This window comes from Castor canadensis, chromosome 13 (assembly GCF_047511655.1).
Source record: "Castor canadensis chromosome 13, mCasCan1.hap1v2, whole genome shotgun sequence".
NCBI classification, from domain to species: Eukaryota; Metazoa; Chordata; class Mammalia; order Rodentia; family Castoridae; genus Castor; species Castor canadensis.
In genome coordinates, this window is record NC_133398.1 from 1,864,667 (window position 1) to 1,884,548 (window position 19,882).

General features: G+C 58.9%; 1 protein-coding gene across 1 annotated transcript in view; it reads right to left on the reverse strand.

Moving 5' to 3' along the window:
• Notch1 (notch receptor 1) overlaps positions 1 to 19,882 on the reverse strand; it is a 46,153-nt gene that overhangs the window by 14,828 nt on the left and 11,443 nt on the right. Inside the window, exons 3-17 of the mRNA XM_020183444.2 lie at positions 12,138 to 12,400; positions 11,281 to 11,619; positions 8,648 to 8,770; positions 7,877 to 8,110; positions 7,347 to 7,502; positions 6,992 to 7,177; positions 6,531 to 6,644; positions 5,604 to 5,717; positions 5,093 to 5,326; positions 4,901 to 5,011; positions 4,102 to 4,294; positions 3,284 to 3,429; positions 2,924 to 3,037; positions 1,198 to 1,317; positions 749 to 901 (exon numbers count right to left, since the gene is read on the reverse strand). Of these exons, the coding sequence (XP_020039033.2) occupies positions 749 to 901; positions 1,198 to 1,317; positions 2,924 to 3,037; positions 3,284 to 3,429; positions 4,102 to 4,294; positions 4,901 to 5,011; positions 5,093 to 5,326; positions 5,604 to 5,717; positions 6,531 to 6,644; positions 6,992 to 7,177; positions 7,347 to 7,502; positions 7,877 to 8,110; positions 8,648 to 8,770; positions 11,281 to 11,619; positions 12,138 to 12,400 (2,600 nt within the window). The remainder of the gene's footprint in view (positions 1 to 748; positions 902 to 1,197; positions 1,318 to 2,923; positions 3,038 to 3,283; positions 3,430 to 4,101; positions 4,295 to 4,900; positions 5,012 to 5,092; positions 5,327 to 5,603; positions 5,718 to 6,530; positions 6,645 to 6,991; positions 7,178 to 7,346; positions 7,503 to 7,876; positions 8,111 to 8,647; positions 8,771 to 11,280; positions 11,620 to 12,137; positions 12,401 to 19,882) is intronic.

Here is a 19,882-nt window from a genome sequence, read left to right on the forward strand (position 1 = left end):
CTAAGCATGGGCACCAACCCATGCTGCAGGGGATAAGGTTGGAAGAGTGGCACAGCACTTCCAGGGCTTGTGACAAACCTCCAAGGTACTGACTGGGGCCCCTCTACCCTAGGCTACACCCGCTCTTGTGCTTGGGTTCTGTGCTCCCACTCCCTGCTCACTCCCCCACTCAGGCTCCACGGTGAGATGGACAAGCCATATCCGTCTCACACTCGATGGACCAATCAAAGGTGAGTGGCGGTCTCTGCAACCCTCCCCTCCAGTGGATGGCGCCAGGCAGGCCCTCGGATTCTCCAAGCCTTGGCTGTGACCCATGATGGGGGCAGCGTGAGAGTCCTGCCCCTCAGTGGGCCTGACAAGGACTGAGAAAGCCAGAGTGCAGCACGGTCATGGAGAATCGGTCTCATCACATAAGCACGCGTGAGGCTCCTGATGCCTCTGCCCCATGTCACTGCCAGCTGGAGGGGCTGGGCTGGCTGGGCAGGCTGCCTGCAGAGCTTTCCAGAGCCACTTTGGTCAGCCCATGTGAGGCCTGCAGTGGTGCTCCACAGGTGGCAGCCACCTTCTAGCATGTCCCTATTAGCTACAGGTGGATCCAGGTGAGAGCTCAGCCTGTCTGGGCCAGCTGACACCACCTGGGTGGGCACTGACAGCCATTCTCCCATCTGAAAGCAAGGAGCTCCCTGTCTGTGACCTCCGAGAGGACAGACGCCTGAGCACAGAGGTGACAGAGCTGGGCACCACTCACTGGGCCGGCAGTCATCGATGTCACTCTCGCAGTTGTGGCCTGTGTAACCAGCCTGGCAGAGACAGCGGTAGCCCCCATTGGTGTTCTGGCAGGAAGCGCCGTTCCGGCACGGGTTCTTCACACACTCGTTGATGTCAACCTCACAGGTCTGCCCTGCAAGGTGAGGAGGACAGTTGGTCACCACAACCTTTACCTCCTGGCCTTTGTTCCAGCCGACCCCCCAGGGCAGGCCTCCTCAGCCCAGCACTGTCCTCTGTTCCCAGCTTTGTGCCAAGTAAGTCAGGTCTGTTCCTGCTTATAAAATCTCCCAAATATGAGGCTTCTGCGCACCCATGTGCTCGCTCATCTCTAAAGATGGGTGCCAACTCCCTCCTGCCTGGAACTGACCCAGGACCCTTGGACCTCCTGGACTCCCTGTCCCAGTCCAGTCAGGACAAGGTCAGCCTCACCCTGCCAGCCTGTGGGGCAGATGCAGGAAAAGCTCTCGTAGTCCTCAGATTCCTTGCATACCCCACTGTTTTTGCAGGGGCTGGGGACACACGGAGCCAGCACCACCTCACAAGTCGCCCCTGGGGAAGAAAGACACTCAGTGAAACCCAGGGCCCCTAGGTTCCATGGCTCCTCCTGGTCATCCACCATCAGCAACCTCAGCTGGTCCTGTAGCAGGCAAATATGCCAGGGACCCCGTGTTCTCTGGCCAAGCCCAGACCCTAACCCTGGGGGAGGAGTGGGCCAAGGGCAAATGCCTGAAGCTGAAGACGAACTAGAGAATGGCCTCACCCTGAAGCCAGGTCCTGTCTCCCACAGGCTGTGGGGCACAGCCTGGGCCTCACCTGGCGGAGGACCCAGAAGCAAGAACGGCACAGGCGGCCTCAGCCTATGGGGACCTTCAGCTCGCTCCCACCTGAGTCCCTCGTCTCCCAGTGACAAGGAAAAAGCTCCCGAGCTGGTCCTGGGGCTCTGGGTCACAGAGGGCTATTGACAAGGCTGTGACAGAGGGACAGGTCTGTCACCACCCTAGAGGAGTTGCCAAGCCACTTGTCAGGGAGCATGAACACAGCTTCAGGGCCTCAGGCTGGGTTGGGAAGCCTGGTGAGCCACCAAGGGAACTGTGCACCCTGGGGGTGACGCTCCCCACAGCCTAGGCTGCTTTTCCTGTTTATAGCCATTGGCTGGCCGCCAAGAAGAAGGAAGTGCTCTCTTCCCCGCCTCTCACAGTGTCCCCTGCCCGATGCTGTGACTTTCCAGGGCCTCTCTTTCTATCGGTTTCCATGGTGACCTGGGCAGGCAGGAACTTCGCCAGAGTTTCCGGCAATTGTACAAAGGGAAGCAGGAAGCGGGCAGACAGGAAGCGGGTCAGCACAGGCCGGCTCCTCCCGCCAGGCCCGATATCAACGAGTCCGAGAGGGACACAGGGTGCTCCCAGCTGCTGACAGTTTCCTCACTGACCGACATGGGAGACAAAATCCAGGCCTCTAACTTTGGTGAAAGAAAACACCATCCTGACCATGGGCCGCCGAGTGTCATGGGAACACAGGCGTGGACCCCCACCCTGCCCAGGCCCTCTCAGGACGCCCAGGGCCTGTCAGCAGCATGGGGCCCAACCATCCCCTCTGGCCGTTCCCAGGGGGCGGTGCAAGGCCCTGGACTTTCATGTTCAACGCTTTGCGTATCTCTCCAACAGGGGGCCTATTTCCCGCCATCCCCCTGGCAGGGCTCACAGTAAGGGCTGGACACTCAGGGAGATGTATCTCGCCTCTGCTCACCAGAACAGAGAGCTCCTTGTCCCCTCAAACAAAGAGGCCGCCATCAAAAGAATCCTTAGGCCCAGCCAGTGGAGGAGACTCACCCAGCCCCCAGAGGCCCATGCAGAGTGGACGCCAGGCCATGGAGGTCAATAGCCTAGCTCCCAATCCTGCCTGCAGAGGATTCTACCATGCTAATTCCCATAAAGAGTACGAAAGGATAAAACACCAGGACCCATCGATACCAAAAACTCCCCTCCAGGCATCCGCGACATCTGCTTACACTACAGGGCTATGACTAAGTGCTGTGGGGCGTAAGACCCTCGCTGAACAGCTGAACCTTCCAGAATGCCTAGTGAGCAACAGATAAGCCCAGCCCGAGAAAGTCACCACTGCAGATTGTGGCTGGAGTGTCCCCAGCCTTCCATACCTGTGTAGGGCAATGGGCAGTTACACTTGTACCCAGCGACATCGTCAATGCAGGTGCCCTGGTTCAGGCATGGGTTGGATGCACACTCATTGATGTTGGTCTGGCAGTTGGGGCCTGGAGGGAGAGGGGCAGCAGCGGGTGGTCAGTGCCCAGGCATCGCCACAGGGCTCCACTGCAGGAGCCCAGGGCCTGTCCCTTTCCGGTGCCCCCCACCCCCTCCTTGGCAAGCCAGGGCCCAACCCAGAAGAGGATGCTATGCGCTGTGCTGGTTGCAACCCCGGGCCCTGAACTCCCTGCCAGCTGCCAGTCCTGGGCCACCTGGGAGGACACTCTCTGCTGTGACAGCCCAGCCCTACTCACCACTGAAGCCTCCCCGGCAGGTGCACACATAGCCGCTGGTCATGTCTTTGCAGGTGCCACCATTGACACAAGGGTTCGACTCACACTCATTGTTGTTGATGTCACAGTTTGTCCCACTCCACCCGGGGTCACAGTCACACTTGTACCTGGAAAAGTGACAACACTGCAGGTCAGCATGGCCTAGGTGGTGCAGGCCTGAACTCTGGGCCCTCCCGGCTCTTCCATGGTCTCATGGTTTGATGTCAGGGAGATGACCATTCACGTGGACACTCGAAGTCCTTTAAAGTGAGGGTGGTGGCACCCACCTTGCCCAACACCATGGCAAGGGTTTCATTACACCAGATCGGAGACTGTGCAGTGCAGACGGTGCAATCAGTATTACTGATGAAGGGTCCAGAGCCAGAGGCCCACCTCTGCTGCCCGGCTGTGTGACCCTGACAATGTATTGACCTCCTCTGTTCAAAATGACTTAAATGGCCCCTTCCAAGCAAAGTGGTGCCACACATATCACAAATGTCAGAAACGCTCCTTGTGGCTGCTACACAAGAGGATGTTTTGGGATCCCTTAGGACCTATGTCCTGAGATGACAATGGCTGTAAGGACATACAACTCAGGGCCGCAAGGAGGAGACCAGGCGGACAGAGGACCGGGACAGCTGTCTGGGTATGATGGCCCTCTGTCCTTACAGGAACATCCACCCACCCACCCGGGCAGCCAAGGCCACCTGCAGGCACCTTGAGCTTCAGGCAGGTGCCTCCCTGACACCCAATATGGTGGTGTGTGGGGGTCTACACAAGAGCCCCCGCCTGCCTCGTACCCGTTGAGGCTGTCTCGGCAGGTCCCGTGGATGCAGGGGTTGCTGTTGCATTCGTTGACCTCAGACAGGCACGTGGGGTCATGGTAGCCCTCGGGACAGCGGCAGGTGAAGCCAGCGATGCCGTCCTCACAGGTGCCCCCGTTGTGGCAGGGGTTGCCAGCACACTCATCAATGTTGATACTGCACATGCTCCCTGCAGTCAGGGTGGGGACTCAGACACTGAGCACAGCACCCAGGGCCCACCCCTCCAGGGACCTGAGATCTCCCCATCTGGGCCTCAGCTTCCCTGTCTGCTAATCTGATAACCTTCCTCCCAGTCATTCCGAGATGGGGCAAACTGCTTTACATAGCAGTGACCGTGTGGCTGCTGTGCCAGTGTCTACTTCCTCCTGTTGTCTTCCCAGGAGCTCCCGGGGCAGGAGTTGCTGAAATCCCCTATGACTGATGACAGCCTGGAGCCTGCAGGGGCCGAGGATTTGCTCAAGGGCAGATGGTGGGTGGCAGAGGCAGAATGGCTGCCCAGCAGCCTGGCCTCAGAGAGCTGACCACTACTTCTTGGCCTGCTAAGCTGTCATGTTTGACATGGCCAGGGCCAGCACTGACCAGGATAAGAGTGTGGGGGCATTCCCAGCCTGTCTGTGGTTTTCACTCATGGCCCAGGCTGTCACCTTGACACCTGAGCTTGGCTGCCCTATGCCATCTCAGCCCTGGGACCCCCAACTAGCCCCAGAATCCCCCCAGGCCTGACCTCCTCCTCTGACCTCAGGCTGGACTGTCCTTATCCCTTGAGGAAACGCACCTGTGTAGCCTGGCTCACAGGCACACTCATAGCCATCAATCTTGTCCAGACATGTGCCCGCCTCGCAGGGGTTACTAGCACAGTCGTCCAGGTTAATTTCACAGTTGGGTCCTGGGGAGCAGGTGGCATGGGGTGGTCAGCTCCCAAGCTACACCTTGCCCCACCCACCAGTCACCAGCCCTGGCCAGGCACCTGTGGTCCCCTTGAGGCAGAAGCAGAGGTAGGCATTGTCGCGGTCCTGGCAGGTGCCTCCATGGCGGCAGGGCTGGCTATGGCACTCATTGATGTTGGTCTCACAGTGGTGGCCTGTGTAGCCTGGCTGGCAGAGGCAGGTGAAGGTGGCAACACCGTCCTTACAGGAGCCATAATGACAGGGGTCAGGGTCACACTCGTCAATGTCCACCTCACAGTGGGTCCCTGTGTAACCTGGATCAGGGGAGGGAAGGCACAAGAGGGCTTAGGGCCAGTGGTTCTCTAGACACTCAGCTGTCCCCATCCAAGGAATGGCTAACCAGATCCAAGCTCATGTGTCAAATCAGTGACCGACGTGGGTGTGTCATATTTTGAGGTGTTCTCACCACCCCCACCTGGGCCCAGAGCTGAACTGAACTGTGCTCTTGTTCCCAAACCAAGGCCTCACCAATCTCCTTTTCCCAGCCGACTGCCCCGTCCCCTGGACCCCACACTGCCTCTCCTCCCTTACCTTCCGTGCACACGCAGGTGTAGGTGTTGGGCCCATCCAGGCACTTGGCGCCGTTCTTACAGGGTGTACTGGCACACTCATCCACGTCATACTGGCACAGATGCCCACTGAAGCCTGTGGCCAGGGAGGAGGTGGGAGTCACACCATAGTGGCATGGCCCCTCTTGCGCTTCTCAGCCACACCCTAGCAGGGAGTGCCCAACTGGGCTTCCAGAGGTGCTCTCACCCCAGGCTTGGCCGATCCTGGGGTTTCTCCCTGCTCCTTTGACCTGCCCCTCTGATCAAAGCCCCTGCTCGCTTGCTCGCTCGGCAGTGTCCGCCAGCTGCCTCCCCTGGCTCAACAGAGGGGCTTTTTTCCCAAACCAACTCTGGTTGCTATGGCTACAGTCAGGCTCGGCTGTGAATGGGGTTCCCCTTGCTCTCCCGTGTCTGGGATGGCTGATTTGCATCAGGAAGGCCCGAAGTCTGGCCCTCCCCTGGGGCAGGCAGACACCTTTCCAAGAACCTTCCATGACTCCTCCAAGCCCTCCCTGGCCATCACAGCTATGCAAACCAGCTCTCCCCACTGTGTTCTCACCTTCCCATGACTGTCAGGTGGAGATGCGGGGAAGGCAGGGCAGGTGATATGGTCCCTCCCAGCCTGGGGTGTCCTCCTCTCCAGGCAAAAGCAAGGAGAGACTCTTGGCACCGAGCTCCCCATACTCAGCACACCAAGCAAGGTGGATCCAATGCACACTGCCTGGCCTGGTCTTGCCCTCTGGGGGCAAAACCACACCCATCCACTCTAAGACTAAGTCCTTGCTCTTCTGGTAGCCTGATCCCCCTTTCCCCCCAGAAAAGTGGGATGGCTCATGCCTGGCCAGATCCAGCCCGGGTGCAGACAACACAAGTGGGGTACCAGGATGTGAGCCCTGAAGGGCAGACTCACCCGTAGGGCATTCACACAGGAACTCATTGATCTTGTCCAGGCAGCGGCCACCATGCAGGCAGGGGCTGCTGGCACACTCATCTGTGTTGACCTCACAGTACACACCCTCATAACCTGTGGATAGGGGACGGTGAAGCCATAAACTTGTGATGGTCCCCTATACTCCCCAGCTGGGGACTTGAGACAGAAATGACCCAGTTCCACCATACTTGCCTCCATACCTGCTCTGCAGGCTTACCTCTCTCTGAGCTGACCCAACCACCTGGCGCTACCCCATTATTTGCTGTGTCCTGTGAGCCTAGCTTCAGTTTCCCCAGATAGCCCATGAAGACTGTGGCCTTAGCATGGAGGTCCCAGGAAGGGGAGACATGGCCAGGTGTGCCCCAGGGGCTGCCCCTCTAACGCTGTCCAGCCTTGACTCTCAACAGTACTGCCCAGGTGTGGAGGGGGCACAGACGCACCAGGCATACAGATGCACTGGAACTCCCCGATTTGGTCCAGGCAAGTGGCATCATTCTGGCACGGGTTCGAGATGCACTCGTTGACATCAATCTCACAGCGAGGCCCAGCATAGCCCTGCAGACACCGGCACTCAAAGGAGCCCAGCGTGTTGAGGCACTTGCCCGCATGCTCACAGGGGTTGGCACCTGGTGGGGAGGGTACTGGTGAGGGGCTGTTCCAGGATCCCCAGCCTCTGGACCATCCAGGGCACCCTGGCCTCCCCTATCAGACTGCTGGTCCTTTAGGGCAGGTCACACCTCCCATCCAACAGGCCGGGCTGTCCCCTGCTCTCCACACCACCACATCTGCACCTACCCAATGCGCACTCATCCACATCCTGGCTGCAGGCTGGCCCCGTGTATCCCGAGGGGCAGGTGCAGATGGCCTTGCCATTGACAGGGTTGGTGTCACAGTTGGAGCCCTCATTGCAGGGGTTACTGATGCAAGCGTCATTAAGGTGGCACAACAGACCTGGGCAGGGCAGCAGCAGTCAGTGGGCATTGCCCTTCCATGGCCTGGGAACCGTGGACTACCTGCAGTAGGGGTCCATCCCCACCCAACACCCTGAGAGAAACCTCTGACCATGACCCTGTTGAGTATCCCGTGACAACTGGGTGATTCTGGGAGATTTGTCACCAACAGGCCCAACTGCTGGCCTTCCAGTGCCTCCTCAGCCCAGCAAGACCCTATTGGGTCATCCTGGAGGCAGACAGTCACAGGATGACTGAGGAAGACTGGTGCCACTGCTTCACTCATGGCCACCCTGGAGTGTGCTCGGCTAGGGCCAGGGAGGTCAGCAGAATCCACTCCTCAAGACCTGTGGCCACTAGGCCACGCGCTCTCACCTGTGCGGCCATGGGGACATTCGCAGTAGAAGGAGGCCACACGGTCATGGCAGGTAGCACCATGGAAGCAAGCGGCACTGGCACAGTCATCAATGTTCTCGCTGCAATCCTCCCCAGTCCAGCCATTGACGCACACACAGTTGTAGCCCCCGTGGGTGTTGTGGCAGGTTCCCCCATTCTGGCAGGCATTGGGCATGAGCTGGCACTCATCCACATCCTCTGTGCAGTACTGACCTGTGAGGGATGGGTGACCGTCAACCCCAGGGGGTGCCACACACAGAGATCCTCACTCCCTGGTGCAGGGCTGTAAGGCCTCCTTCAGGAAGCCTTCCTGGGCTCACTCTTCCACTCACGGCCCACACAAGTCACTCTTCCCCTGTCTGCAGCCCCAGCAGGGCTGTGTTGCAGAAGACAGAGCCTGCATCTGTCCACCCTGGTAGCTCTGCATTCAGCCCAGCAGGCCTGCCCTGGATGGTCAGACTGTGGCCCAGCTGAACTCTGGGACCTGGTGCTGGACATGGGCCACTAGTGGGCTACGAGGACCAGCTGATGCTACAATTGTGCTGACCCTTGGGTTGGGGCTTCAGACCTGGTCCTAGGCAGAAAATATGCCACCCCCCCCACCATGTCGTCCTTCTAGGCTCTCCTTGGCTCTCCTCTGCCCCAGCCTGGAATGAGGCCCAGGAAGGCTTCTCCCCCTCCCTCCGGCCCTATGTGTGCAGTTTAGTGAGTTGACGGCTGCCGCACCCAGACCACATGCCCCATACGCACCTGTCCACTCTGGCGGGCAGCGACAGTTGTAGGTGTTCACGCCATCCACACAGGCACCCCCGTTCTTGCAATTGTTTCCTGGACAGTCGTCCACATTTTCCTCACAATTCTGGCCAGCAAAGCCTGCAGGACAGTGGCCAGGCAGGGTCAGCTTCTACCCTAGGCTCCCCCTGCTCCATGCTGGACTCCAGCTGTGTCCAGGCCCTGTCTCCAGGACCCTCGATACCCTGCTCTGGATGGAAGCAGAGCCTGCCCTCTATGGCCTGGCCCGAACCCCTGGGGTCCTCCTGGCTCCCATGACCAATCCTTGCCCAGTGCCCACAGGGGACATACTCCCCTCTAGAGTTACTGTATAAGGGCCAGCTGAACAGACAGGGGCCCAGGAACACAGAGTTCTAGAAGGTTCTGCCAGAAACCCCTCAGCGCTCTTAATGGCTCCAATAAATGGTGCTGCCTGCACACTGGGGCTCTACACTGCCCTGGTGGGGTAACCATGGACATCCATATGACAGGGGCCGACACTGGGGCTTAGGGAAACCTCTGAGCTAGGAACTGGGGGAGAGGGGACCCATGTGGGCCTGCTTGGTTAGGATGCCATGGGCCCTTCCCATCAGGACCTAGAAGCACAGCCTCCTAGGAACAGCAGTGAGGAGCCCACCTCTTGCCTCACAGGCTGAGGCAGCGCCTCTCGCCTGGGGCCAGCCCCTGAGACATGGCCCTGCAGCGAGGCCCTGAGTGCCTCCTTGGCAGCCAGTTAGCCATTAATCCGCTCAACTCCCGTTGGTTCAATGATCAACCCAGAAAGGCGAGTCTGGCAACAGCCAAACCTGCAGCCAGTTACTAATTAACGCCCCTCCCGGGATGCCTTTGAACCCCTCCTGCCCTTGGAAAACCCACCTGTTTGGCTCCCACCTCTGAGAACGCCACCCACCCCCCCCCACACACACACATACTCCACCAGCTGCACTGGGGCAAAAACTGGAGGCTAGGAAAAGCCAAAAATGCAAATCACACACGGTTTGTGGGGAGCACCCTGAACTGAAGCCTGGTGCCCAAGTTCTGGTTCCCATTTAGGTGGGGTCCCTGGCCACTAGAAGTGGACACGAGCCCCTAGGGACCTGACATGGGAGCCACCTGGGAGTCTGAATGTGGGTCTGGGTGAACCCAGGCTAAGTGGCTTCCATAGCTCCCTGGGTAGTTGACTCTCACCTGTTCCTACCCTGAAACCACCAGTGCCAATACCTGGTAGTGGCATCCTCATCCAAGGGGAGGCTCAGTCCCTATACACTGACCTTGAGAATCACCCAGTCCCAGAGCCCACTGGTCCTTTCTTCCTTCCCATCCATTTCCTAGCACCCTAGGCTGCCCTGTACCTGGGCAGCAGGCTCAGCAGGTCCAAGGCACGTGGCAAGTTAGCGGCTATGGCCCTGCCTGGAGGGCCCTGCCCAGAAGATCACACTCTACCAAGGCAGCCCATTAACACAGGTGGCCTCATGGCCACCAAGAAGAATCTGAACCCAGAGCTCCAGGGTCCTACAAAGTATGAGGGCTCTGTCCCAGCTATCTGTCACCCCTTCAAGCTCGCCCAGTGACTTTCAGGAAATGTGTAACCCAGTGTCTGCACGCACAGCCCTCTGTAGACCATGGGCAGCAGGGAGCTTCCCCTTTGCAGGGACAGAGGCAGCCCTGGGGTGGTGGAGGGGATGGGACAGCCCTGGGGTCACCCCCAGGTCAGCTGAGGCCCTGTGCACCCTCGGCACCCAAGCACGTTCCCATTTCCTGAACCTCTCCCCTTCCTCCTAACTGTCACGGTGTGCAGTCGACAGACAGGTTTTCACACTCTACGTTATTATTTTAGAGCTGCAGCAGAATTTACAGAATTTACTCACACAAGAACTGCAATACTAAGGGCTATAGCTGCAGGACGGGGCTGTGCCTGCTGTTCCACCCCCACAGAAGAGACAACAGAGCCAGCAGGAAGGACCACTGCTGGGAAAGTGACAAGCAACGGGAGGCCACCTCTGCTCTACCGCCAGAGACAAGGGGATACCCCAGAGGCTACACACGCCAGGTACTCCCCCACCTCGCAGTGACTCACACGTGGCTCAGGGGACTCAAAAGACGAGAGGACACCTTGTGAGCAGCTGTAGAGGCTCACACTGTACACGGGAGGCTTGGGGCTGGGTGCCACTGGCTGCCTGTGGGGAACTCCCAGGGAGAGAACACCCAGGAAGGGCACTGCTGTCTCAGGGCATCGTGTACTCTGCTGTCCACATCACAGCAGTCCTTACCCCTGGGCAGAAATGGGCTGGTGGGGGCCTTTGGGGAATAGCAACATGGTGGTGGGTAACTGCCTGGCTTCTAGGCTGGCCCCTGGTCCCTGTGCAAACTTCCTAATGGGCCCCCTATCCATACCTGCCCTATACCACATGGGGGTTCCCTCTACACAATTTCACCTGCCTAGCTCTCTGAGGCTGGCCTTCTCTGAGCTTCCTCCCTGGGCTCTGCCACGAGCCCTGAGTCCCTCCACACTGGGCACCCTTTTCCTGAATCCCTCGTGCCTTACAGTGACAAAACAGGCACAGGTGTGTGCATCCAGGAAGGAGGCTGGTGTGCAGCAGGGCAGGACCTACCTGGCAGGCAGGCACACTCGTGGGTGGTGTCCCCCGTGGGGCGGCAGGTGCCCCCATTCTGGCAGGGTGAGGGGCTGCAGGGCACATAGGGCAGCTCGCAGTGGGGGCCGGTGTGGGTGGCACGGCAGGCACAGCGGTAGGAGCCAACCTCGTTGTGGCAAGTGCCTCCGTGGCGGCACAGTCCAGGGTTCTGGCTACACTCATTGACGTCCTGCCTGCAGGTGGGGCCATGGAAGCCAGGTGGGCAGCCACAAATGTACGAGGCCTCGAAGGGCAGGCACTGGCCGCCGTTGGCACAGGGGTTGGAGGCACATGGGTCAGCCTGCTGGCACGACTTCCCTGAAGGGGAGCAGGGAGAGAGGGTCAAGCTGGCTTCCCAGGGAACCCCGGACAGCTTCAGGCACTATGGAGGCACTGATCTGGAATCAGCCTAAGATTTTATCTCTATATTTCTGCAGACAGGGACCACCCAAGGACAGCTGGTAAGTGGGGAGGGGCAGCTTTGAGTTCCGAGCTCAGCCAGTCTTCTCCCAGAGAAGAGCAGATACAACTGCCAGAAGTCCAGGGAGCCCAGAGAGAGGGGAACAGCAGGGCTGCACATGGAGCACCTTGTTTGCCACAGAAGCAGGGGCAGTGAGGGTTTGGGGCCCCAGAGTGGAGCAGCAGAAACCAGATAAGTGCAAGGCTGGAAAGGGCAGGGGGCTCTGGAGGGACCTGAATCACAACCCCCAGAGCTCTCTGACACAGTGAATGGCTTGGCTTTCCAGGAGAACCCAGATGGGGCAGGCCTGGGTCTGCCCACTCCTGGGACAGAGGGTCCTAGCCACAGAAATCCACAGCATTCCCACCATCCTCACCTGACCAGCCAGGAGGGCAGCGGCACTTGTACTCTGTGAGCGTGAGCAGGTCACAGGTGCCCCCGTTGCGGCAGGGGTTGGCCAGGCAGGCGTTGTCCAGGGGTGTCAGGCAAAGGGGCCCAGAGAAGCCCAGGGGGCAGCTGCAGGCATAGTCCACTGTGCCACTGTGGTCCACCACGTGGCATGTCCCAGCATTCTTGCAGGGGGTACTGAGGCACGGGTTGGGGTCCTGGCATTGTTGTCCCACAAAGGCCCCGCTACAGCTGTTGGCAGACACACAGGCAGTTAGCTCCCCTTGGCCCACCTATCACGGCCACCACTGCCCCCCACCTGGGCAGTGCATATAGCAGGTTCAGGCTCCAGAGCTGAGGTGTAAAGGCAGCTTGGTGGGCAGAGTTTCCTTTGGGGTGTTGAAACGCTCTAGAACTAGACAGTGCTGGGGTTCCACAAGAGTACAGATGGATCAAATGCCACTGTTCACTTTAAAGTGGTTAGTTTCATGTTAAGCGAATGTTGCCTCAATAAAAAGAAATAATGACGATTATTAATTGAGGGACAGGCTAGAGAATAAACCATTCAGGCAAGTCAGGTGTGGATTTCAACCCCAGGCAGGCATGTGGATCTACACTGAGGCACAGAGAAGCCCCTCCAACACCCGCCCGAAGAGCAGGCAGAGCCCTGGGGCGGGGGAGGGGAACGAGCGCTGAGAAACTCTCCTTTGGGAGGCTGTCTGACTTTCTCTTCCAGCTTCTCTGTAATGAATATGCATCATTTGGGTAATAAAAGAGTTCATGGTTTCTTCGACTTTCAAACATCAATAGCCCAGCAAACGCGGGAAGTGGTGCAGACACGCGCACGGATTGGCTGCCCGTTTTCTTTCTGTTGGGCTCCCTTCCACCAGGGAGTCTCAGGCAGGGCCAGGGGCTGGTACTCACAAGCTGCATGCCCAGCATCCAGACACACGGTCCCCCTCTGCCATCGAGGCTGCGTGACACACACCAGCCCAAGCCGAGAGCAGAAGTACCCATTTCACGTCTGGGGATACCAAGGTGCTGTGAGAGGCCATCCCTTAGCTCTGGGTGAACATCCCAGTGGGCCCACCTCTCTCAGGCCTGTCCCTTCCTGGACACTCAGATAGCAGTAGGTGGGGGAGGGGCATCTTGCCTCCAGGATTGGTCTCACTTGTTCCCTGCAGGGACAGGGTCAGTGTCTGCCACACCCAGCCAGAAGCCTGCTTAGCCACCTGCAGGCCTAGCTTTTAGAGACTGTGCCATAAATTGCCCACCCATCACTTCCAGGCCTCCCACTCCCAGGGAGACTCTGGGAGCAGCCTGGGTGGCTCTTCCCAGTGTCTGAGCCAGTGAGGCAGAACGAGCTGCCATGCTAGCTGGCACAGCAGTTCTCATGCTGGGTCGTAGCTGGGTATTGGACGGGCACGGCCTCCTCCCACCTGGAGGCCTCGTGATTGTGCTGGCCATCCTGCCTTCCAGATCCACCTGGACTGAGGGCTGCCTCTCGGCTGGCCCCAAAACTGGGGCTACAACCTGCACACAGGGACCCCGACCCCCCCCCAACATATGCCAGCATGTGGGTCCTTGCTTACCCCTGTTGTGGTGGCTAAAATCAAACCCACAAGTGAAGGGACCCCAGGAGGAGTCTCTCCCCATAGAGCCGGTGGGGGAGGTTTGGGAGCTGGGCAGTGTTCTCAGCAACAGGGCTGCTCTCCTGCCCCAGGGCCTGTCCTCCCTGGTCTTTCATCTGTAACCACAGCTTGGGTAGAGAGGACACAAAATGGCCACTCCAGCTGACCATCTGTTGCCAGAAGCCAAAAGTCCCAAACCAACTGGCTTAAAGAAAACAAATCATCCCCCAGGCACGCCAGGGAGCTAACTCAGGCCTTCACGATGGCTCCTGCCCAGCATGGAAGGCAGTGCGGCAGCTGGCCCCTCCCACACATGGGGCAGGGCTGGAGTGAGCCCCCACACCTGCCTCTCTGGGGCACTACAGGTCCAGGCATGGCCTTCACTGTACATGGATCCAGTTACCAGCTGGCCTGAGTGGCCACTGGGAACCTGGGATCGCGCAGGCCAGGCTGGCCAGACAGAATCAGCCCTCCTCCTACCAACGCCCCTCGATCAGTCAGGAGCTGGTCTCAGCCCACTTGGAGAAAAGGCTTTTTTCTTTCCCAGCCATTGGGTGGGGGGAGGGGACAGAGGAAGCTTGATCATCAAAGCTAAGCTGGAGCCAGCCATCCATGCACACTTTGGGCCCCTGGGCCAGGCAGATGGGGGCTCCAAGGGGCGGGAAGGCAGTCAGGGTGGGTAAGATGGGATAGGTCCATCCCCATCTCTGGGGGACCCCCACACAGTGCCACTCCTCACATGGGTTAGGTCTCTGACACTGGTCCCAGTAGGGACACTGGGGCCCCTAGCTCCTGAGCATCTTAAGGTGAGGACACTGCACAATGGCAAGTGGTCCAGAAGGCCCTGCCCACATACTTCTCACCTCCCCCTACACCCTGAATGGGGACCCGAATGAAAACCGTGGGAGAACCTGCCTTGACTGGACACACCCTCACTAACACGGCTGCCTTCACTGGACCAGCAAGGGGAAAATATGCCCAATAAATCAGGCGTCAGCAGCACGGACAAAGGGCGGCTGGGAGCAGGTGCGCTTGTGGAGGGGACAGCTGCTCATGCCGGGTGTGGCCAGCCGCCAACCCTGGCGGGTGGGGCAGGAGCCGGGCAGCCGGTGGCCTGAGGAAGCTCTTCCGTGGGGGAATGTGCAGCTGAGAAGGCCCTTTGTCCTCCCCACTGCCGTCTTGGGCTCTGGGACACCACAGTGAAGGCATGCTGTCCGCCTGGACAGCCTCAGGTGCAGTTGTCATCCACCACCAGCACCCCACAGCTACAGGTCAGGCAGGGCCACGAGAGAGGGGCCGCCCCTAAGGTGCCTAGAGCCAGGTGGAGTTATCTGGCTGAAAGGCGCAGTTTGGGAGCCAGTCTTCCTGCTCCAGCTCGAGGTAGGCAGCCTCTAGCCAGTGCCCACCTATCTGACCTCTCCACCACCTGGCCACAGAACAGGGACTGCCTGGGAACAGACACCTGTCACCTCCTCTCCTATGGACCTTGAGGCTGTAGCTTGGGCCATGGCCAGGGCCACCAACCCCCAAGACCAAGACCCCCATTGTCCTCCAGCTACTTTCCCATTTGGTCCTCGACACCTGGGCTCAGCTAAGGATATCACACCCAACAGCAGCCTCACCTGGCAGGGAGTCTCTGATCCAGCCCAGATAGGGACATTCCCCCATTGCCCGAGTCACCTTCTATCAGGGCAGTGGGAAGAGACTGGACTTCTCTAAAGTAGGACTTCTAAGATGGGAGTCTTGACTCTCCCTCGATGGGACAAGAACTGTCCATCCATGTGCCCTCAGTGCCCTGGGGCTCTCGGCCTCCCACGGTGGGAACCCATCCTGTGTCACGTGTGCCCTTCACAGGCTCCCTCTCCTTGCCTCCTCCTTAAGACAGCTGATCATCCACTTTGTCTTCTTTCCCACACCCTACTCAAGGGGGCCTGGCAGGTGCAGGGTGACCTGCCGGTCTTGGCTGGTGGCAGGTGAGTGGTAGGCAGGCTGGGGCCCCAGGAGGGGCTGTGGATGGGGTGGGCTTTTGCCAGCGACGCGCAGAGGAGCACAAACGGCCCCTGTGCCTGTCGTCCCACAACTGCCGCCTCTCGCTTTGTTCCTGGCTTCAATATTTCCACTGTGCCGCCTCCCGCCTCCCCGGCAGTGCAGCTCCATAGAAATGTGACTCCCCAAAGCATCCGGAGGCAGATGTTGGCGTGACCTTTCACCCGGGACTAATTCTAAATTGTGCTGTTTTCCTTTCCAAACTAAATGGCCATCTGCCACCCCCAGGGGACAGATGACAGCTCCCTCCGCTCCAAAATGATGAGGAGGGGGCAGAGGGAGAAGGGGGGACTTACTCAGCTCCTGTCCTCATTGAGTTTATGATCAAGTGGGACTCATGGGGGTGGGGGGGGGTGTCAGTACAGTCAAAGATGGGAGTGGGAAAACTGCCGTAACCGAGGCATCTGGGGGGTTGGTGCTGGGGCCCCTCTTGGGGTGCTTCCCAGGACTACACACCAACAGAGGCCAGAGGAACTTGGGATGGGGAGGAGCTCCTGGGCCTTCCCAGCTCTATCCAGCTGCTACATGGGGCTGTGTGGGGCACTTAGTTTGGCCTCAGTTTCCCAGGAGTGTAGAGAGGGGTTGCGTGGGTGCAGCACATTTCAGCTGTCACCAGCTGGGCAGAGAGGACTCTCATTCTGGTCATATCTGGATTTGATTCAAAGAGTTGAGATCTGGAGGTACATCTCAAGAACACATTCATTGTACAGGCAAGGACACCTGTCCAAGGAAAACTGTGGAGAGCCACAAGCCCCCACAAAACCTACCCCACCCTGCTCTGTTCTAGTGGCAGGGACCTGCAGTCTGAACCCCAGATCTTGTGGTCCAAAGGGTGGGGGGGGACCGCAACCCTCTGTGTAGAAGGAGCAGCTTGCACACCCCAGGTCCACCTCATCCGGGTCCCCAGGAATGGCGGTGGAGGGAGGCACCTAGCTTTGACCCCTTAACCTGCTTCACCTGTCGTCAGCAGAGCTACCCAGGTGTAGCAGGGAGGACAGATTGCCTGCTTCCAGAGAGATCAAGCAACATCTTGCCAGGAGTCACACCCTCCCCAAGCCCCAGTGGGCTTTCGGTCCAGGAAGGGGAGTCTGGGGTCTGAGGTGCCTGCTCTGCAAGTTCTGGCTCAACAGGGGTTGGTCACATCCACATTCCTCAGTGTAGCACCCCCAGCCAATCCTGTCCCCAGGGATGTCTATGTCCCCAGGGATGTCCAGTGCAGCCTCCCCTATCCGAGCCTGATACTGCCACATACGTGTCCCCAGGGATGGCTCAGGACAGCGTCCTCCAGTCTGATCCTATCCAACATCCAAACCCTGGACACTAGCCACTAAGCCAGTGCCCCCTGCCACCCAGGCAGCCGGCCCACCTAGCCATCCCTGCCCAGGCCAATGGACCGTGTATGATCTGAGCAAGGGGGCTATCATGACTCCCTGCCGAAGAGGGAGACACAGGCCAGTCCTGAGTAGAATGGGGGTGAGAACAGACCTGTGGTTGGTCCCCTCCCAGGGCCTACATGGAGTCAACAATCCCAGTCCTCCCCCAAGGCTTCTACGGGGAGAGGGAGTCCTGGGACCTTAGCACCTCCACTGCACAGAGGCCAGTCCAAGCCCCCCAAATCCTAGTAGGTACCCTCACTTTCCAGGAGGCAGGTATTCACACCAGGCTGGGCAGGGGGTCAGTGACCTGTGTGCCCCCTTGTGATCCATGTAGGTTATTTCCTATTGGAACAGCAGGAGCGTTCAATAGGAGAGGGGACAAAGCCCAGGAGAGTGGAAACCCTTACTGCCTACAATCCTAGGCCCTGGCCTCCCCAGAGCACCCAGACGAAGAGCTACAACAGGCAAGGTCCCAGACTCCTGCTGGGACCCTTTTCCAAACACCTGTCTAAGGACAAGTTACAGCATGTGTGTGTGGGGGTGGGGGGAGAAAGTCCCTTGCAGCCTCCTGTTCTCCCATTTTGCTTCCAGCTTCCTTCCCCACCTTGGATGGGAGAGAGGCATGCAGGCACACAGGTGACCGTGCAAGCCCAGAGTGTGGCTGGCTCCCAGTGGAGACAAGAACACAAGTTTGGAGCCTGCAGTGTGGGACTGCTAACTACAGCCATCACCTGTGGTCCCATCTGTCCCAGCAGTGATGACAGGCAAGGACAACTGAACTGTGGTCTCCCCTAGCCTCTGTGGCTATTGGGTTGGGGCTGCTCAAGGACTCAGGGGCCCTGCCACTGGGTCCCAGGACCTTGGGGAGGTAAAAGGGGGAGTGACGGATGCAATGAGGCTGGGCCCCAGATAAGGGACCAGGCAGGTGCAGACAACCCCTGGCACAAACATCAGCCAGTGATCAAATGGAAGGGCAGTGGTGGGCAGAGGAGGAAACTGAGAACCACTAGGGCAGGTGTAGCATGCCCACAGGCGGTCACAGGGGCCAGCCTAGGTCTCAACAGGGTTGAGCAGCTTTCCGGCCCAAAGAGCTGTTCCCAGCACTCTCAGCTCTTTTGTCTTCAAATCTTTCCCCCCAGTTGCATCCTCGGGTGGTTTAAAATATGCTGGAAGAGGAAGTGCAGGAAAGGCAACCACTTCCTTGCCTGGCTCAGGGAAGCCCTTTGTGTGGGAGACGGATGGGGACGGAACCTGCCGTCCCCGTCCCGGGAAGCCTCCTTTCCCACTGCAGGGAAAACAATATCCCACTAGGCTTGCTGTCTCTGCTATTGCCGCCGTGGGAAGTGCTGTGTCTCTCTAAGGGGACACAAAGGCCCCTGCAGGGGTCAAGCAACTTCCCGGACTTAGCCCAGCTGGAGTGGGCAGTAGCAACCCATTGTCGGGGGGGGGGCAGGGGTGGGGACCCTGTCCAGCCACCCCCTCCCAGCACTGCTGGAGGCATGGCCTCCATGGCAAGCTTGGATCACCAGGAACCAGCAGTTACTACTGGAGTATGAATAGGCCTGTTTGAGCCACCTTGCTCTGCTGGAGCTCATTTTCCCGCTTGGTCTCGCCCGCAAGACAGAGCCCCAAGCTGCAAGTAAGACTAGGCACATGTGTCCTTCCCTAGGAACTCCCAAATGCCAGGACCCGCGGGGACAAGCCTTTTGAGCTAGTGCCTGCAGGACCAGGGAGGCCAGGGTGCCTCTGCTCCCACAAGGAGTGGAGTCCAGCCCTGCACCCAAAACTGCTCAGATGCAGCAAACAAAGACAATCGATAGGCACAAGAGGGCTGGCGCTGCCAGGAGGGCTTAATTCAAAACTCGGTTAATTAAGCCAGCAATCGCAGATCGAGCTCCACGCCAAAGCCAAAAATGACCTGGCAACTTCCCACCTCAGCATCCCCAAGCAGATGCCGTTAGGGTCAGCAGAGGGGGCTGTCTAGGGGCTGCGGGTTCGGGGCAGACACTCATAGGTGCTTATGTCAGCATCTAGCCATCCCTGCCGAGGATGACACTAAGTACCCCTGACACTTGCCCAGCACACTCCTCACCTTCACAAGGAAACAGATCTCACCCCTCCTGGCATTACATGCACTCAGAAGCTATCAGCCTTACCTCACTGGACCTCTGAATAGCTCTGAGGATGTACCGGGCCCATTTTACAGATGAGAAAACCACAGCTTGGGCAGTCCCTGTCCTGGCCCCTGCCAACACAGGCCACTGTGCACTCCACAGCTCCTGGATTTTGCAGGGTTTAACCTATTCTGCTAACCACAGCTGACCTCTCCTGCTTCTCATGGCAGACCAGCCACCAGCCCTGGTAGTTGTTAGAGGGCTGAGCAGCTTTCTTGGAGGCCAGCACTTGGGAAAGAGGAGGGAGGGGTGCCCCCAGCACCCCACGCTGCCCCACCCCTCAGCCTGGATTTCAGCCTGACCACCTGATCTCCCCAGCCTGGGACAATGTGTTCTTACATGGAGGAGCTCTACTGAAACACAAAACCCCTGGGGGTGGGGGCGGGTTCTGAGTGAGAGGCCTGGGAAGCAGGCACCCCAGCCTCCACCTCTGTCCTCTTCAAAGGACTCCCTGGGCCCTGACACCTACTAATCGTTCTGTCCAGCAGGAGGGTCACCTGATGCCAC